General features: G+C 39.9%; 1 protein-coding gene across 1 annotated transcript in view; it reads right to left on the bottom strand.

Annotated features, from left to right (window-relative positions):
• Nucleotides 1-7,854: 7,854 nt before the first annotated feature.
• cd81 (CD81 molecule) overlaps nt 7,855-16,448 on the bottom strand; it is a 38,390-nt gene continuing 29,796 nt past the window's right edge. Inside the window, exons 3-8 of the mRNA XM_015400414.1 lie at nt 14,786-14,883; nt 14,624-14,698; nt 12,639-12,758; nt 12,459-12,557; nt 10,227-10,310; nt 7,855-8,527 (exon numbers count right to left, since the gene is read on the bottom strand). Of these exons, the coding sequence (XP_015255900.1) occupies nt 8,465-8,527; nt 10,227-10,310; nt 12,459-12,557; nt 12,639-12,758; nt 14,624-14,698; nt 14,786-14,883 (539 nt within the window). The 3' untranslated portion in view covers nt 7,855-8,464. The remainder of the gene's footprint in view (nt 8,528-10,226; nt 10,311-12,458; nt 12,558-12,638; nt 12,759-14,623; nt 14,699-14,785; nt 14,884-16,448) is intronic.

Raw genomic sequence — 16,448 nt, 5'->3', positions numbered from 1 at the left:
GAGTTGCACAACGTGGTGAGAAGTTCAGAAGCTGTTTCAGTTTTTGCATTACGGCCTTGGAGTTTAGAAAGTGTTGCATACGATGATTTTCTGCTGTAACTGACTTCAGGAGCTCCCTGAGGAACAGAAATATGTTTGATAGAAGGACGTTTGACACCATCATAACAAGATAAAAGTCAGCCTTCCATGGGTTTCAAGCTGCCTTCTGCAGAGATCCTGGTTTCCATCAAATATCAGTCAAAATATCCACTGATTCTGAACCAAACATGCAGATGAAAACAGAAGTTCCTCCATGTTTTGGCGCTTAGAATGAACACAAACAAGAGCAGAAGTTCAGAGTCCTGATCTAAAGGTTTGCAGGGTGTGTAGCTTCAAAGGCATTCCTGACACAGGATGCATCTCTGAAGCCTCAGAGAAAAAAAAAACGGTTTATTTATCAGATCAGGCCAGAAGATGTAGCATTAAAACCAGCTGGAAGCTGCAGGTGCAAGAATGTGCATAAGTCCTTGGCCAGACTTTATGTATGATGGGACTAGTTATACCTATTCTGCATCATTTCTTTATGCTTTCAGGCAATGTTTTTTTTAATTTTTATTTCCCGTTTTCTTCTATGCCTTTTGTTTCCCTTTGGCTGGTAAAAAGCCTCCAGCAGAAGGCGGCGGACACGCATCCTGGTTCGTGCTAAAAGGGAAGCAAGGTCATTGAGAACTCATGTATATCAATTGAATTCAGTTTTTTTCTATTGCTCCAATTCACAACACATGTCATTTCAAGGCACTTTACTGTTCACCAGATCATCCAGTCAAGTTGATTCCATGTTTTCTATAAAACGAAAACCAGTTGATTGCATCGACTCATTGACTTGAATGCAATCTCTCACATTAAGCATGCTTGAAGCAACAGTGGAGAGGAAAAACTCCCTTTAAACAGGAAGAAACCTCAAGCAGAACCAGGCTCAGTGTGAGCGGCCATCTGCTGAGGCTGACTGGGGTTCAAGGAGACAGAAGCAGACATAGATAAGGCAACTGCATTCTTCTTCGTCTCTACTTTAGGGGATATGTGTAGAGCGCCCCCTACATGTTTGGTGGGAGACAGTTCAAAAACGTGGCCCCATCCAGGAAACACACAGCCAGGCAAACAAGCTCTGAGCCAGCTCCCATGTCGGAGGATGAAGAGAGCACATCCAGCCAGTCACAGTCAGAGAAACAGGACCACACTGGAAAACAGGCCGATCTCCAACATCTATAAACAAGGGTGTTGATAGAAGCAGCACAGCTGATGTTTCTTTCCAGGATGACGTCACAGCCAAACAGGAACAGACGAGGCAAAGCTACTCTGAGGAAAAGCAGAGAGAGCAGAAGGTTAGAGACTGAACTAACAGATTCTGCAGAATAGGAGAACAGAGAGAGAATGAAGCAGAATGATGAAATGGGGGTCCCTATGTCCTCCAAAAGTCTAAGCCTATAGCAGCGTAACTATAGAGATAGCTCAGGATAACCTGAGCCACTCTAACTATAAGCTTTATCAAAAAGGAAAGTTTTAAGCCTAGCCTTAAAAGTAGACAGGGTGTCTGTCTCACGGACCAAAACTGGTAGTTGGTTCCACAGGAGAGGAGCCTGATAACTAAAAGATCTGCCTCCCATTCCATATTTTATGCATTTTACATTTTGTATTTTATTTTTCCGGTTTTATTTAATCAAAAAATATATATATTTTACAGATTCAATATTTACTTTTTTTTTTTTGCATTTTGTGTTTGGAGTTTATTTAACTCAGATTGAGTTTTATGAATTTCATTTTTTGCTATTTGTGTTTTCCTGATGACCTTCTTTTAACTTCTGGGGGCGGGTTTTCCTCTGGAAGGAGGAGCAAAGACATGTTTCTATTGGTCTGCATGGATGCTATTCTATTGATGAATGTGTGCTTTTGTCTTATTTCATTTTCAAATCTCTGTTATGTATGTAATTAACATAATACCTGTATATCCTGACAGAGGAACTGTCCTAATTAGATAAACTGCTTGGGAAAACATTAGTTTTGACACATAACAGGCAGCTATCACAAGGATTTAACAGACTTTCATTATCAATAAAAATAGTCCTCAACATTCAAAGCCAGATAAAGCCAACAGATGAAGTTAGCTAAACCCTTTATAGGGCACTCAGTGAAATACTTTAAAAATCCAACCTTCAAGCCAACAGTACTATTGGAATCCAGGACAAGATCTTATTACCTTTGTAACATAAAAAAATATGGATATTTTGATGGCAAACATTTATGTCAATGCAATTACAAGAAACGCCAACTTGCCCGAATATTTTAAGAAAAATAACAAAAGTGATTCTTTAAAAAATTCATTAAAAACACCCTGAGAGTGAAAAACACACTTTTTTGGTCCAACATAACCTTAGAGGCATTGATGCTGATACTGGTCGTGACATTTTTTTAGTTTATAAACGTAAATATAATTGTTAACTAGGCTTATTAACTTTTTGACTTTACTTTTTCACTTTTCAATTAGCTTTTTTCTTGACTTGTAACTTTTTTTCCCCAATTTAATTAAGTAGGTAATATATTATTCAATCTTTGCTAAATGGCTGGATATAGATCTAGTGCTTCTAGACGTCACTGAGGGACAGGGGGAGACTCCATTTGTAAGGGGTATGCAAGTGATCAAACACAGTAACTTGCCCTATAAGGGGCTAACCAAGCTAACTTACTAAACCCTGAGAATTGTTGACGAGGAGTGATTCCAGAAATAGTACCAACTGAAAATGGCGCTGATTCACCCTTTCTGGTAATGTATGAATCAGTGAATGATTCTTTATGGGCTGTGATGGTTCACTCACTCAATGTATGAATCAGTGAGTGATTCGCTCACACTGACAGTTAGGAGGGATTCATTGCGTTAAATCCCTTGCTCGCCCAAAGTAGCTATCAGAAGCTGATTGGCTCACATTGTCCGGTTGCGCTGTGATCTGAAGAAGAGTGGGGAGTGGCGGCCTAGAAGTTAGGGCATAGAGCTTGGAATCCTGAGGTTCAGAGTTTGAGTCCCACTCCCACAGACTGCCACTCTGGGTCTCTGAGCAAAGACCCTTAACTCCACACTGCCCCACGATGGCAGCCCACTGCTCCCCAAGAGGATGGGTTCAATTCAGTTTATTTCTATAGCACCAATTCACAACACATGTCATCTCAAGGCACTTTATAGTTCATCCAGATCATACAGTCAGATTGATTAAACTTTTTATCTGCTGGAGGTTTATTCCTGTTAAAAGGGAGTTTTTCCTCTCCACTGTCGCTACAAGCATGCCTAGTGTGATGGATTCCCTTTGAGGCAATGAGTCAATGCAATAAACTGGTTCCCTAAGATAGAAAACTTTGAATCAATTTGACTGGATGATCTGGTTAAATTGTAACATGTTTTGAGGTGACGTGTTGTGAATTGGCGCCATGTAAATAATATGATAATAAAATGACTTTGTAAACAAATCATTCTAATGTTCTGGTTCTAGTGATTCAATTCAGTCAAAGTAATAGTTTTTTTTCATCACTATCTCATGTTTCTTTCTTTTTTAAGTTATACTTATTCAACCTGGTTATAAGCAGTAGCATGAAATGCATATACGGTAGTTTTAGTTTCCTTCCTGTTCTGAAACAAAAAGCTGCAGCATTAATGAAGCCTGGCTGTATATCAGGGTAATGGTGTCACTTAGCTAAGAAAACATCAGGAGTTTCCTGGACTTCTGGAGAATTTGGGGAGAGCGGTTTTCCTGCTAAAGTACAGGAGATTTCCATCTGGGAAGGTCCATTAATGGTCAGAACTGTAACAATCCAAAGGTTGGAAAACTGGAAAAAAAATCCCTGTTGGTTGGGTTTATTTTCTCCACTGCTCAGCAAAAATAAACATGCCTTACATGTTTACTCTCAGCTCTAGAGGAGCAGATTAATGGAGCTATGATATGCTCAGGGGACAGAAAAACTCTGGGATTCAGACATGACGTCTGCTGTATGATAAAATGTTTGTATGTTGCACCTCCTAGTGGAAATGCTTGGTACTGTTTCTCTGACTGAAGGGTTCACATTTTAACTTAACCTTTGAACAATAGTACCAGTTCAGTCCTACAGTACAGAAGAGGATTAGGGCCACTGAAAAAATAAATAAAAGTTTTATTTTATTTATTTTTATTTATTTTTTAAAACATGTCTCTTAAAAATGATTTCAATTTGATATGGGAAAAAGTCAGAATTCTGACTTTAATCTCAGAATTCAGACATCTAACAAACATGTTAGCATCAAGCCGTATCCATGTCTGTATTAGAGACTAAACTAGCTCCCTTGTTTTAATCACCTTCTGCTCTTCCATTAATAAAATAGCATCACCAGGGACCCCTCGGACACGTAAAAGTCGGCTAATGTCTTCATTTTCCACCATTGTGCTACTGGCCCTCCCATACAACTCACATGAAGCTGAGTGCTCCCACATCTCTTCCTTCATGGTGCATTAAGATCCACAATTCTGAGATCAAAGTCTGAATTCTGAGATTAAAGTCTGAATTCTGAGATTAAAGTTAGAATTCTGACTTTTTCCCATATAAAACTGAAACAAAATTTAAAAATCAGTTCATTTTTTATTTTTTCAGTGGCCCTAATCCTCTTTCGTGCTCCAGGGCTTGTTATCTACTGTTTTAGATGTGTCTCTGATCCAAAACACTCATATGAAGTGGATGTGCAGGTGAGTTCTGCAGAACGCTCATGGAGTTACCTGAAGCAGAGAACGAGCCTCTCAGCTGCAAATTAAAATCTGGGCTTAGGTGACTCATTCATTTTAGCGTCAAAATTGTCTCCTTTGAATTATTGACTTTATCAAAACACACAGAGGTGCGCAGAGTACCCAAAATCCACATTTTTTTTTACTCAATTAAATGCAAAAAGTGTTCATATAAGAAATTACTTTAGTTAAATTAGTATTAGGTAAAGAGGCTACTTCAGTAATTAATATTTGTTGGTTCCTAATGTTTAAAAATAAAGCAGGCAGACTTTTATGGGAATATTCTGGTACTTTAAAGTCGACTCAAATTTATAAAGAATACAGATAAATGTAATGAATATGAAAAAAAACAACTTCATGCATAACAAATACTTTTTTTCCACATAAAACCAATCCTTACAGTGAGAACTGTCTCCAGTAGTAGCCATTCTAAATTTCCCCACTTTCCTCGATGGGCCTTTTTCTGTCCTCTGTGAGTCAGAGTCGTCATAGATTATACTTAAGTAGAAGTAGCAAACCTTTACAGGGATATTACTGAAGTAAAGCTAAGAAGTAGAGCACAGCAAAGTACTCCTAAAAGTACTGTTTTTTTTTTTCTGCTGCTCTTCTCCCTATGGTGGCGCCTGTTTCCGGATACTCCTCTTTGCCTGCCCCCTTCTACAGTGGGGTGTCTGGGGTTCTCCTACTGGGACTGTAGACACACTCAGACCCAGAAGGATAGTGTAGGTACAAGAGAAGCCATTCTGGCCACACCCAGTTGTCCAACCCTGAAGGCCACACCCACCAGTCCCTCTGGCGGCTGCAGCCATCCCTAAGTCTGCCCTCTTTGTGTCCCAGTGATCTGGGGTTCCTCTTGATATCTGGGGCTCGAGCTGCCTCTCTATCAGTCCTGTAGGGTGAGTCTGGGGCCACCCACACCTGCTATTGAGCATATTTTCCTTCTGAAGAAGTTTTTTGAATCCTTTATACCCGTTCATGCTCATACATAGAGCAGAGGAGTTGGTTCGAGGTGTTCAGGGACACACTAATACTCAATACTAAGCTGCAGCTGCAGATATATTCCACCCTGAATAATAATGTGTAACCACTATAGGTTTTGACTTCGATAAACATGGAAATCTAAGGGATTCCCATTGCCCTTGACACAGTGGTTATCCCTTAGACCCACTGCTCTCCTTAGTTCTTATCCCCTCTTTCGTTGTCATCTCCCTTTCCATCACTGTTGTATAGGACTTTATTCTCTAAATTATTTTCTATAAAGTTTAATATACAAGTAAAGGTCTGCTTTTGAAAGCAAAGCCGTTGGGCTGTTAGCTAGCTCTGGGATATCTACTCCCAGAGCTATATTTGCAAAACATAACAAAACAAACAAACAAAATAATAATAATAATAATGCAAGATTAAACTCACAATATTACCAGAACAAACTTGCAACAGAAAAAGCTGCAGTCTGGTTAATCTTGGTTGAATGTTTTTTTTTCTTTTTTTAATGAAAATAACTTTTTTGTCTCATATTACTATTCTAATTTTATTACAACTACATTTTCATGATAATGTGACCTTCTTCCCGTTATTAAAATAAATCTTAATCTGGCCTTATACTGGGATTATATATTCCGCCGTAGATCTCTGGGAAACATGGTGGATGAAAATATACAATGAAATACAAAAAAAAAAGAAACAAATAAACGTCCCGCAAATTAAGTAGACCTAATATTTACTTATCAAAGATATAATTCAACTATCAATTGTTGTAACAGTGGTGTAGAATGCAGGAGGGTTGCCGGTTCAAACCCCAGTGGTTCGACCTGTTGTTTTGTCCTTAACCCTCGTTGCCTACTGAAGGTAGTCAGTGTGCCCCAGAGCAGCGGTGGCTGCTCTTAACTGACCACCATCAGTGTGGGAATGAAGCAATGCAGAGTAGAACCTTCCAGGATTCCCTGACATGAACAGGTATTTTATAAGTACATTAAAATAGACAATTAAATATTTAATGAGTTTATAATAAATAGATTTGAACATGTTATAGATTAATTTTATTGTGTATCTTGAGACCATGAGACTGTGGAAACGAGAGCCTTTTTTCCTAGAGTTCCTTAAGTGTATTTTTCCTCAATTTGAGCAGGTAAGACAATGTGCCAATGGAATAAGACAATTTATGTTTAAAATAAGTAAAAAGAAAAAACCTTTGAAAGTGCCTAATATTAAATTATCTTATTTGAGGCACTAAAATATTCAGTCCATTGGAGGATCTGAATTCAATTTTAGATCAGCTTTGAAATGTGGAAATAAAGACCAGACCAATCCTTTATTTGGAAAATACATTTAATCCCTTTAAATTTGGGTGAAACCAAGTCTAGGAGGGTGAAAGAGGTGGAGGCTGGTGGCAGTGTGTAAGAAGATACTTCGCCAAATAGAAATTGAAATAAGCTGGATGAACACTGAATATCCTCATCAAGACTGATAGACAATTTTTTTCACTTTAGTGTCTTAAAACAATCTGGGAGAGAAAGTCTGACCCTGCCACTGAATCCCCCTCCCTCCCCCTCACCAGACTTGTTTAACGTACCACACAAAGATATTCCAATACAAAGAGAAAAAGGCATACATTGCTCTCTACAACCTTCTCTATAAGGATACATTAGAGCTGTATCACAGATTCCCACCGGTTCTGATAAACAAGGCAAGGCGTATATAGGCTGACCACAGCTAGAGACTACATGGAGGTTAGAGAGGTGAGAGCGAACGGATGCGTCTCTCCAACGCGTCCGATATACTCGGCTAGAACGGGTTAGTCCAGGGATGGCGGACAGCAGAACAATGTCAGGTAAGACAAATCCTGCAGAAATTTCCCCGCATGTGAAGCTTTTAGAAACAGAGAAATATTAGTCAGAAAGTCATACTAATAACTACCATGTTAGTTGTGATGATCAGTATGAAAGGAGTGTTTTAAACACACTACGGCAGCTTGTAAGGACAGAAAAGGTCCATCGTTTTAGGCGATTAAGTGCAAAAAGAAACTTTTCTTTTTTTTTTTTTTATAGATGAGCAAATAGTTGGAAACAGCAGTGTTCCCAGCAGCTTTTTTAGATTAACTGGATTCATGCAGGAGTAGCCTGTTAACATGGATCAACGTGTCTAAATCTGTTATACTGTGTGCATAAGGCCTGTAGTGTCAGGAAGAAACACCGATTCAGCCTGAAGCAAGACAATCGAGCAGAGGTTAGTAAAGAGAAACTACTGCACAGAGGCCTCGTGTAATACAATATCCATGCTCAGGCAGACATAAAGCACGGTTAACATATTTTTATATACAGTTTATACAGAGAACAGTCAAATCAACCCATCTAACAGAATGTATGAGCAAGTTCAGAGGCAGGATAGAAGTAAAAACCGAGACAAACACATTTCTTTAAAGATCTACAGCACCTCGACCGGTGATTGTAACCACGGAGTAATAAAAAAAAATAAAACTACAAATCCTCCAAGGTTAGGGCTGACCGTGTACAGAAGACAGCATGTGTGAATAAAAAAATAAACGTAAAAACAGTGTAATGATGTTTGTTTTTAAGGGCAGCGTTTTAAAGAGCTCACTAATCCAGCAAGCATTATAGGTGATACATTTTATGTAATAAGAAAAAGATGAAAGCGGCTGGGACCCCTGTGGTCATGGCTCCGCCCCCTCAGTCGCTCTAATACACGGGGCTGTTGCGGATCCCGCAGCACAACACCATGCTGAAGATCATCTCAAAGATCTGCAGGGTGAGAAAAACAGGAGAATGTTAAGAGACAAGCAGGGAAGCGTGGGTCCCACTGATCTCTATTTATTCACTGGATTGCTGATTGCCTGAAAAAAGTGAAGCCACCGTCCTCCATGTTGGTACTCCCCACCCCCACAGAGACACGCAGTAAAAATGCCTGCATGTGTCACATTTGGCTGCAAAAACAAGCAGTTTTCTGGCTGCGAAGAAGCTTTAAAAATATTGGAAGCTGCGTTTTCTACCTCTACATGCAGTTTGGTGTTGGAAGCTCCTTTGTTTGTGTCCAACACTGCCCCCTAGAGTGTTGGACACAAACACTATGGTCAAAATGATCATTCCTACCCGGATACTTCAGGGGAAAAGCAGCATGGACAAGAAAATGCAGAGAAATGCAAACATTTTTTACAGTTGCCTTTTGTATCTCTGCTTCTTTTTCTATGTCTGCTTCTGTCTCCTTGAACCCCAGTCGGTCTCAGCAGATGGCCGCTCAGACTTAGCCTGGTTCTGCTGGAGGTTTCTTCCTGTTAAAAGGGAGTTTTTCCTCTCCACTGTTGCTACAAGCATGCTTAGTGTGAGGGATTGCATTCAAGTCAATGAGTCGATGCAATCAACTGGTTTTCCTTAGATAGAAAACTTCAAATCAGTTTGACTGGATGTTGTGGTGAATTCTAAAGTGCCTTGAGATGACATGAGTTGTGAATTGGTGCTATAGAAATAACTGACACAGCTTGGGCTTGATGCAGCTTGGTCTGTGTTCTACTCACCCAATTTTCATGTCTATATTCAGAAACTAGAGGGTGTTGGCTTTCAAATAACGTATCACACGTAATTTTGGCTTAAAATTTGGTTATTTTCTTTTCCATTTGGGTATGCAAAACAGGTGAGAATTTTCCCAAAATGAGTTGGATATTAAGGTTAAAGCAATGTCCTTTCAGTTCCTTCCTGCTAAATTTAGTTTAAGATAACTTCCAACACTGAGTCCACAGAGGATTGATTCTCCCCTAAAGCTGGGCACTATACACTGTACGATGTTTGCAATCGTTGCAGGCAGCTACAGCTCAAACTGTATGACGAAACCGCAGACTTTAAAACTTCACAGCTCACAAAAAAAATAATAATAATCGTACAGTGTAAGCACGGCTTAATACATTATATTTATTCATTGCACACAGACTGATGCATTCAAATGTTTATTTAATTTAATTTTGATGATTTGAAGTGGCAACAAATTAAAATCCAAAATTCCGTGTGTCACAAAATTAGAATATTGTGTAAGGGTTTTACAGCCATGTAGCAGTACCTTTGCTGAATGGCTGGATATAGATCTTGTTCTTCTAGACCTCAGTAAGGGAAAGGGGGGGGACTCCATTTGTAAGGGTTATGCTTGGGATCAAAAATGGGAACTTGCCCTATAAAGGGTTAAGTTTCACAGGGAACCAAAGATGCCCGGGTAGCTTTGAGCAGGACTTTAAATCATCAAGACATTGAACAGGTTGCATCTAAAAGCAGCAGCAGGTTTCAACTGTTTTGCAAAGGTTTTAAGTGTCACTATTGAAAATATAAAAAATAGTAATAATGTTGTCTGAAGATGATGCCATCTATGTCTCCAGTAGATGAACTCTGTTTTATTTTTTAAGGCTTTCAGTAACTGAAAAATGCAAGTTCTGCTCTACGTCCGTCTTCATGCTCTTACCATAATGACAGCAACCACCAGCGCAACGATTCCCACCAGGTAAATCTTTTCCGAGAAGAGCTCATTAATTTTTTGGTGGCAGCTCTGCAAAAGAAAACAAGTAACAGAAGTTAGAATTAGACTCAGCCTAAATTAGCCTCTTTAAATGTTATTAAAGGCAGTAAAACATGGTTTCTCGTTAAGAGTTACAAGGCAGGGATAGAGAGAAAAGGGCAGAGAGATCCTCCAGTTTTTTTTCACTTGAACTTTTTGGAATGACTATGACCTGGATGACTGAGGCTATGTTCACACTGCAGCCTCTTCTCAAACCATCTATTTTTGACACAGAGGGGCGTGAAGGAAGCCATCTGTGTTAAAAAAGACAAACCAACCTTAAACAGAAGGGGTTGACCCAGATTTTAGCTTTCAAAAACTGACGGTGCTGCAATTGAGTTGATTCCTTCCCGCTTTTATCGCAACCCCAGAGCAGAAGACCTCGCCTATTCAGCCAGGCCAACAACTACGACTACAACTAGAGTTTAATCAGGATCTGTTCTTTCTCCATGGAGTCAAACTGGGATCAGATCCACCATCATTCGTCACAGACATCTTCAGGGCCACCAATGTTCTCTCTTACGCCACTTTAACAGGTTCTTCCTTAATGCTAAGTTCAGACCGCAAGCAGCAGAAGCAGCAAAAGCAGCTGGTTTACATGCAAAGTCAATGGTTGACGCGCATCAAGGCGCAGAAAAAGGTCACTGCGGAGCATCTGAACAGCAGGAGCAGCGCCTCATGAGCTTCTGAGAAACTGACCAAACCTTCAAAAGAAGCAGCAGCTGGAGTTGGAAAAATTTTACTTTAGCTGCTCGATGCGCCACATCAACCAATCAGAGAAGCTGATCTGGGAGCTGGCAGGGAGACAGACACCGCACTGCTGATGCAGAGGGCTATGATCACTCCTCTGAAACTGTTTATTAATGCCTAAATTAACTGAAAATGTAGAAACCTGCTGGCAAAATATGTTCGATTTTATTATCCTGGTGCCTGCAGTTTGTATTACGTATGTGGAAAACAACTTCCAGCCACCGCTAACAGTAGTGGAAAACCGCAAAGAGGCTACTGGGCCAGATGCTACTGTTCAATTCAATTCAGTTTATTTCTATAGCGCCAATTAACAACACAAGTCATCTAAAGGCACTTTACAGTTCATCCAGTCAGATTGATTCAAAGTTTTCTATCTAAAGCCCGGCGTACACTCTGCCATTTTCGGGAGAAAACCAAACATGTTTGATTTTCTCCCGACCGTCGTGGGCAAATCGCTCAGGGCGCAAAAAAGGATTCTTCTTTTTCTTCTTCCTCTCAGATGTAAACACAGCAGCGTGGCAGGGAAGCAATGAGTGAAATGCAGCTCCGTCTGCAAAATTGACAGACTGCAGCAGCCACGCCTGCTCAGCCACGTCCTTTTTCCAAATACGTCTCCCTGTCTTTCTAGGACCCTCAACACAAAATTGCAAAATGCCAAGGCAGCGCGGGTCACTATAGTGAGCTTAATATTCCTCTTCTACTGGTTTGGCTTCAGGATAGAGAGCTACAGAGCAGCTCCATCTCACTGCGGAGCTGAGTCCGACGTGGTTATTAGTCGCTCAGTGTGGGCAGGTAGATCGCATCAGAGCGTCGGGCCAAACATAAATGGTGTACGCCGGGCTTTAGGAAAATCAGTTGATTGCATCGACTCCACTCTTCAGCAATCCCTCACACGACAGTGGAGAGGAAAAACTCCCTTTTAACAGGAAGAAACCTCCAGCAGAACCAGGCTCAGTGTGAGCGGCCATCTGCTGAGGCCGACCGGGGTCCAAGGAGATTTCCAGTGACAGCCCACCGCCGGTGTACAGGGGTCAGAGCGGCTCCGACAATAAAATAATATTTGAAGCCAAGATCGTAATTTGGATTAAAGTTTTCAGGTGGACTTTCTCACTTAAATACAAATTTAAACTACTTCTTACCCACTGATCACAGCAATATAGCTAAGGATAGGGTAGCTCTGCCCAACGTGCATCAGACCTACTTTTTGCCGGGCGTCAGAACTAAACTAGTACAAGCATAAAAAATGAAGCAGCACGTGCGTTTTCGCTGCTTCTGCCGCTTGTGGTCTGAATGTAGCATAACACTGGATTTCTTTCTAGAACTCCTACAGAATTGCTGCTTTTCACCAAGCTAGAAAAAGGAAGTGCTGAATAGGGAAACATCACTTACAACTCCCATCCATTCGGATTTACAGACGTCCTGAAAGCCGACTTTGGATGTTATCACGGAGAAGAACGAGGTGGTCGTGTCCTTACCGCAGCACTGGAGCTGAAACATAAAAGCTTCACACAGTTAAAAGGTTTCCCCATCGCCGGACGTCCAAAGCAGCAACTTGACGGTAGATCCTACCGTCTCATGGAAGACCTTCAGCACTTGTGAAACAGGAGCCTTTTTGTTTTCAGTGTCAAAGGTTTTAGTCGTGGCCTCGTCATAAACGCTGTCATAGAAGTCCCTTATTTCCTTAGAAACCTGGAAAGGAATCAGAAAGGTTGTTCCTGAGACACTTTGCCGTTGAAATAAGAACATTTACATTTAAAATAAGAGAAAACATTTTTTCTTAGTGATTAATAGATTACTAAATTAGCTTTAATAATTGATTAATCACAATTAATCCAAATAATTGTTTCAGCCCTAGTATTAAGTAACCATGGGACATGTCAACAAAAAATGAAGGTCGCGCTTAAAACCGGGTTTGCTTCTTATTGAAGTGGCCCAAGATCACAGTTAAAGAAGCGTTTTATACAACTCCAGTCTGCCATATCATTACTGATATGGAGCCCGTCAGAGAGCAGACGTAGCTGAATGTAGCTCTCTCCTTCTGCAGAAGCCGCTAAAAAAAATCCCTCTTCTGTGTGGACTCGGTTTCTCTTTTATGAACCTACATTTTTTAACCTAACAATTACATCATAGATGTTTATAAACAAGGAGACATTACCCTTCGCTCTTAGATCAAGGACATTCTCATTCCATTGTCAAATCTTTGCCATGTGCAGAATGAAGATGATAGCTGTATATCCTGACAGAGGAACTGTCCTAATCAGAACAAGTACTGAGGAAAACATTGCTTCTGACATGCAGCTGTGATGATCTGCCCTGATAGCTTCACCTTAGTTGTTCATCACCTGCCTGATTCTGCCCGTTTCCTAATTATCGCTCATCTTTTCCACCTTTATACTTTAAATTAAACTAATTTAAATACTGCTGATACATTAAGCAGAATTTCTATCATATTCGAATACTGAGTGGAAATTGTTATTTTTTTCCAAGCCGCACTGCTCATGAAACGATCGGCCAATGAGGTCACAATCACCCGCAGATGTGAGTGACATCATGCGGTCATGCAACACATCATCTTTCACTTAAAGTAGATCTCTACATGACAGCCAGTTGTTATAATTGTTTTTTCTTTCAAGGTAAATGGTCTTTAATTTTAGGAAAGGCAGAATTAACTGTTTTAAACCAGAAATGTTTATTTTCAATTAAAACAGCATTTGAATTTAAATAAATGACCTTTCTGCTCTTTCACTTTAAAGCCAAGGGTGGTTCCTGATATATCAAATGATGAATTATTGCCCTGATCTTTTGTTTCATGACCCTAGCCTGACACAGGCCCCATCCAGGGCCCACAGTGGCCCCACCAGTGGCGGCTGGCCATTAGAGGGCGCTAGAGCGCTGCCCCACCAACCCAATCACCCTGATTAATACATACAAGAAAATATTTACTCTTTATATAATTTAATTTTAAATTACAATTTAAAATATTTAGAAATATATTTATATATATTTTTTAGATTTGCAAGATAAATATTTAATCTTTAATGAGGAGTAAAGCGTCATTCCAATTTTACGTCGAATTGGTGACATATTTCTGCCCAAAGTTTACCCATTGACTCTCGTTAAAAGTTGAACATGGTACATTATTTCTTTGAGTTTGTGATGCAATATTGGACCATGCAAAACCCAGATTTGCCTTCACAAATGAAAAGAAAACCTGTACATGAAATTAAGTTTAGTTCTTATAATGTTTTTTGTTGTTGGCATTCATATAAATATACTGGTGTGATAACTTAGTATTCGTTTGATTGGTTTTCTATATACGTCTACTTTGAATTTATAGCCCCCCCTTGGAGAAAATTCTACCAGCCGCCACTGGGCCCCGCCCTGGTGAATGTGGTTTGAAACCTCCACTGTGTTTTAATGTCATTTACCTTTGTATTTAATGCATGTATATATGTGGGAAGCACAGTGAGCCCTGATGGGGAACCCTGATTAACTCCTAATAAAACACTAATCTGCTGCTCTGTGGGTGTGAAAACTTTTGGTCTTCCACTTACAGCTTCTCTGTTCATGTATCCCCAGATTCCACCGGCAACCTCACAGGCGAACAGGATGACCAGGCAGACGAAGAACTGCAGCAGAGGAAAACGAGAGAAGAGACACTTAGAGGAAATTCACCTTCCACTCCCCTTCACCCACAGACTGAAGCTGAAACTCACCGTTCCCAGCAAACACTGGGACTCCTGGATGGCGCCGTAGCAGCCGAGGAAGCCGACCACCATCATCACGGCGCCGACTGCGATCAGAATGTGGACAGCTGGACAGACAGACAGACAGATGCAAACACTTAGACATGAAGCTCAGTTCAACACAAAAGCAGCTCCACTGCAGTAACAGCTGATACCCTGCAGGGGGAGCAGTGGTGTTTTTCAGTGGGAAAAAGTGAGTCATCCATGTCCATACGGCGGCGCCGTTTGGTTTATGAGGCTCTGAAAAATGCTCTGGATTCCAGTTTTTTCCCCCTCAGAGCCTCGCTGCTGACTTTCCCGTCTTTGTTCTGATCTGGGCTGAATTTATTCGACTCAGAGGATCAGAACGACGAGCAGAATGGAAAGAAGGACCTCTGCTTGCTATTCAGGTGGTGACTCCTTCCTTTAAATGCTGCAGACACTTTTAACCTCATTACACCTAAAAAAATTATTCAGCTTTTCTCTCCACATATCTGCAGTTTTTATCCCAGCTGAGACATTTATAGGCGCTTTGTGTCGCACAGCAGGAGGAGACGTTTAATGAGAAAAGGAAAGATGGAGGATCAGTCTGACTAACGGAACAGAACCTTTGTTGTTTCACAGCAACCTTTTTCTAATCCGTCTGGGGAACAAAGAGGACGTTCTGTTATGTCATAGCATAGAGGTGTCCAAACTTTATCAGGCTAAAGGTCCTCTGGGGGCCATAACTTGGAGCCCATGGGCTGTTCTAGAAGGGGGCTAACAGGGGCCAGTGTCCCTGTATCTTTCCACCAAACAGGGAACATTTGCTAGTGTCCAAAATTAAGTTCTTCCTTTAGGTCTTCTAAAACTAAATTTATAAATATGATCAAACTAGACTTAGATCAAAATCTGTAAATTTAACTTTAACAAAGCTTTTAAGATAAAGATGTTTATTTAAATCGTGCTAAAGAAGCTCATCATTTTATTAAACGATTTCATTATTATTCCTCCCTACTACAATCTTTACTTAAATGGAGTAGTTAATAATACCAGTAATGGAGCCAAAGACTCTTCCTAGAGGACCGGTGTTCTGTCAGATGAGCATATTCATAGTCCATGTCCGTTTATCACTTTAGTTTATCCCATTAGTTTTGTACAAAAAATAAGCTTTAAACTAACTCAACAGGCGTGTATCCCTTTAGTGCGACGGAGTATTAGGGCCAGGCTAGAGATTTTTATTCTTCATTTTTGAGAATAAAGGTGTAAAATTATAAAGTCGTAACTTTACAAGAATGTTGTCATAAAATTACGAGAATACATTTGTATTATTATGAGTATAAAGTAACAAAATTACAAGAATAAAGTCGTATTATTATGAGAATAAAGTCGTAACAGTAAGAGAATAAAGTCGTAAAATTACGAGAATACATTTGTATTATTATGAGTATAAAGTAACAAAATTACAAGAATAAAGTCGTATTATTATGAGAATAAAGTCGTAACAGTAAGAGAATAAAGTCGTAAAATTACGAGAATACATTTGTATTATTATGAGTATAAAGTAACAAAATTACAAGAATAAAGTCGTATTATTATGAGAATAAAGTCGTAACAGTAAGAGAATAAAGTCGTAAAATTACGAGAAACAAGTTGTATTTAATGACAATTCTTA

Source organism: Cyprinodon variegatus, unplaced genomic scaffold (genome assembly GCF_000732505.1).
Source record: "Cyprinodon variegatus isolate N-32 unplaced genomic scaffold, C_variegatus-1.0 Scaffold1100, whole genome shotgun sequence".
NCBI lineage: Eukaryota > Metazoa > Chordata > Actinopteri > Cyprinodontiformes > Cyprinodontidae > Cyprinodon > Cyprinodon variegatus.
The sequence above is the reverse complement of the archived record's forward strand: the minus strand, read 5'-3'. Positions and strand labels throughout refer to the sequence as shown.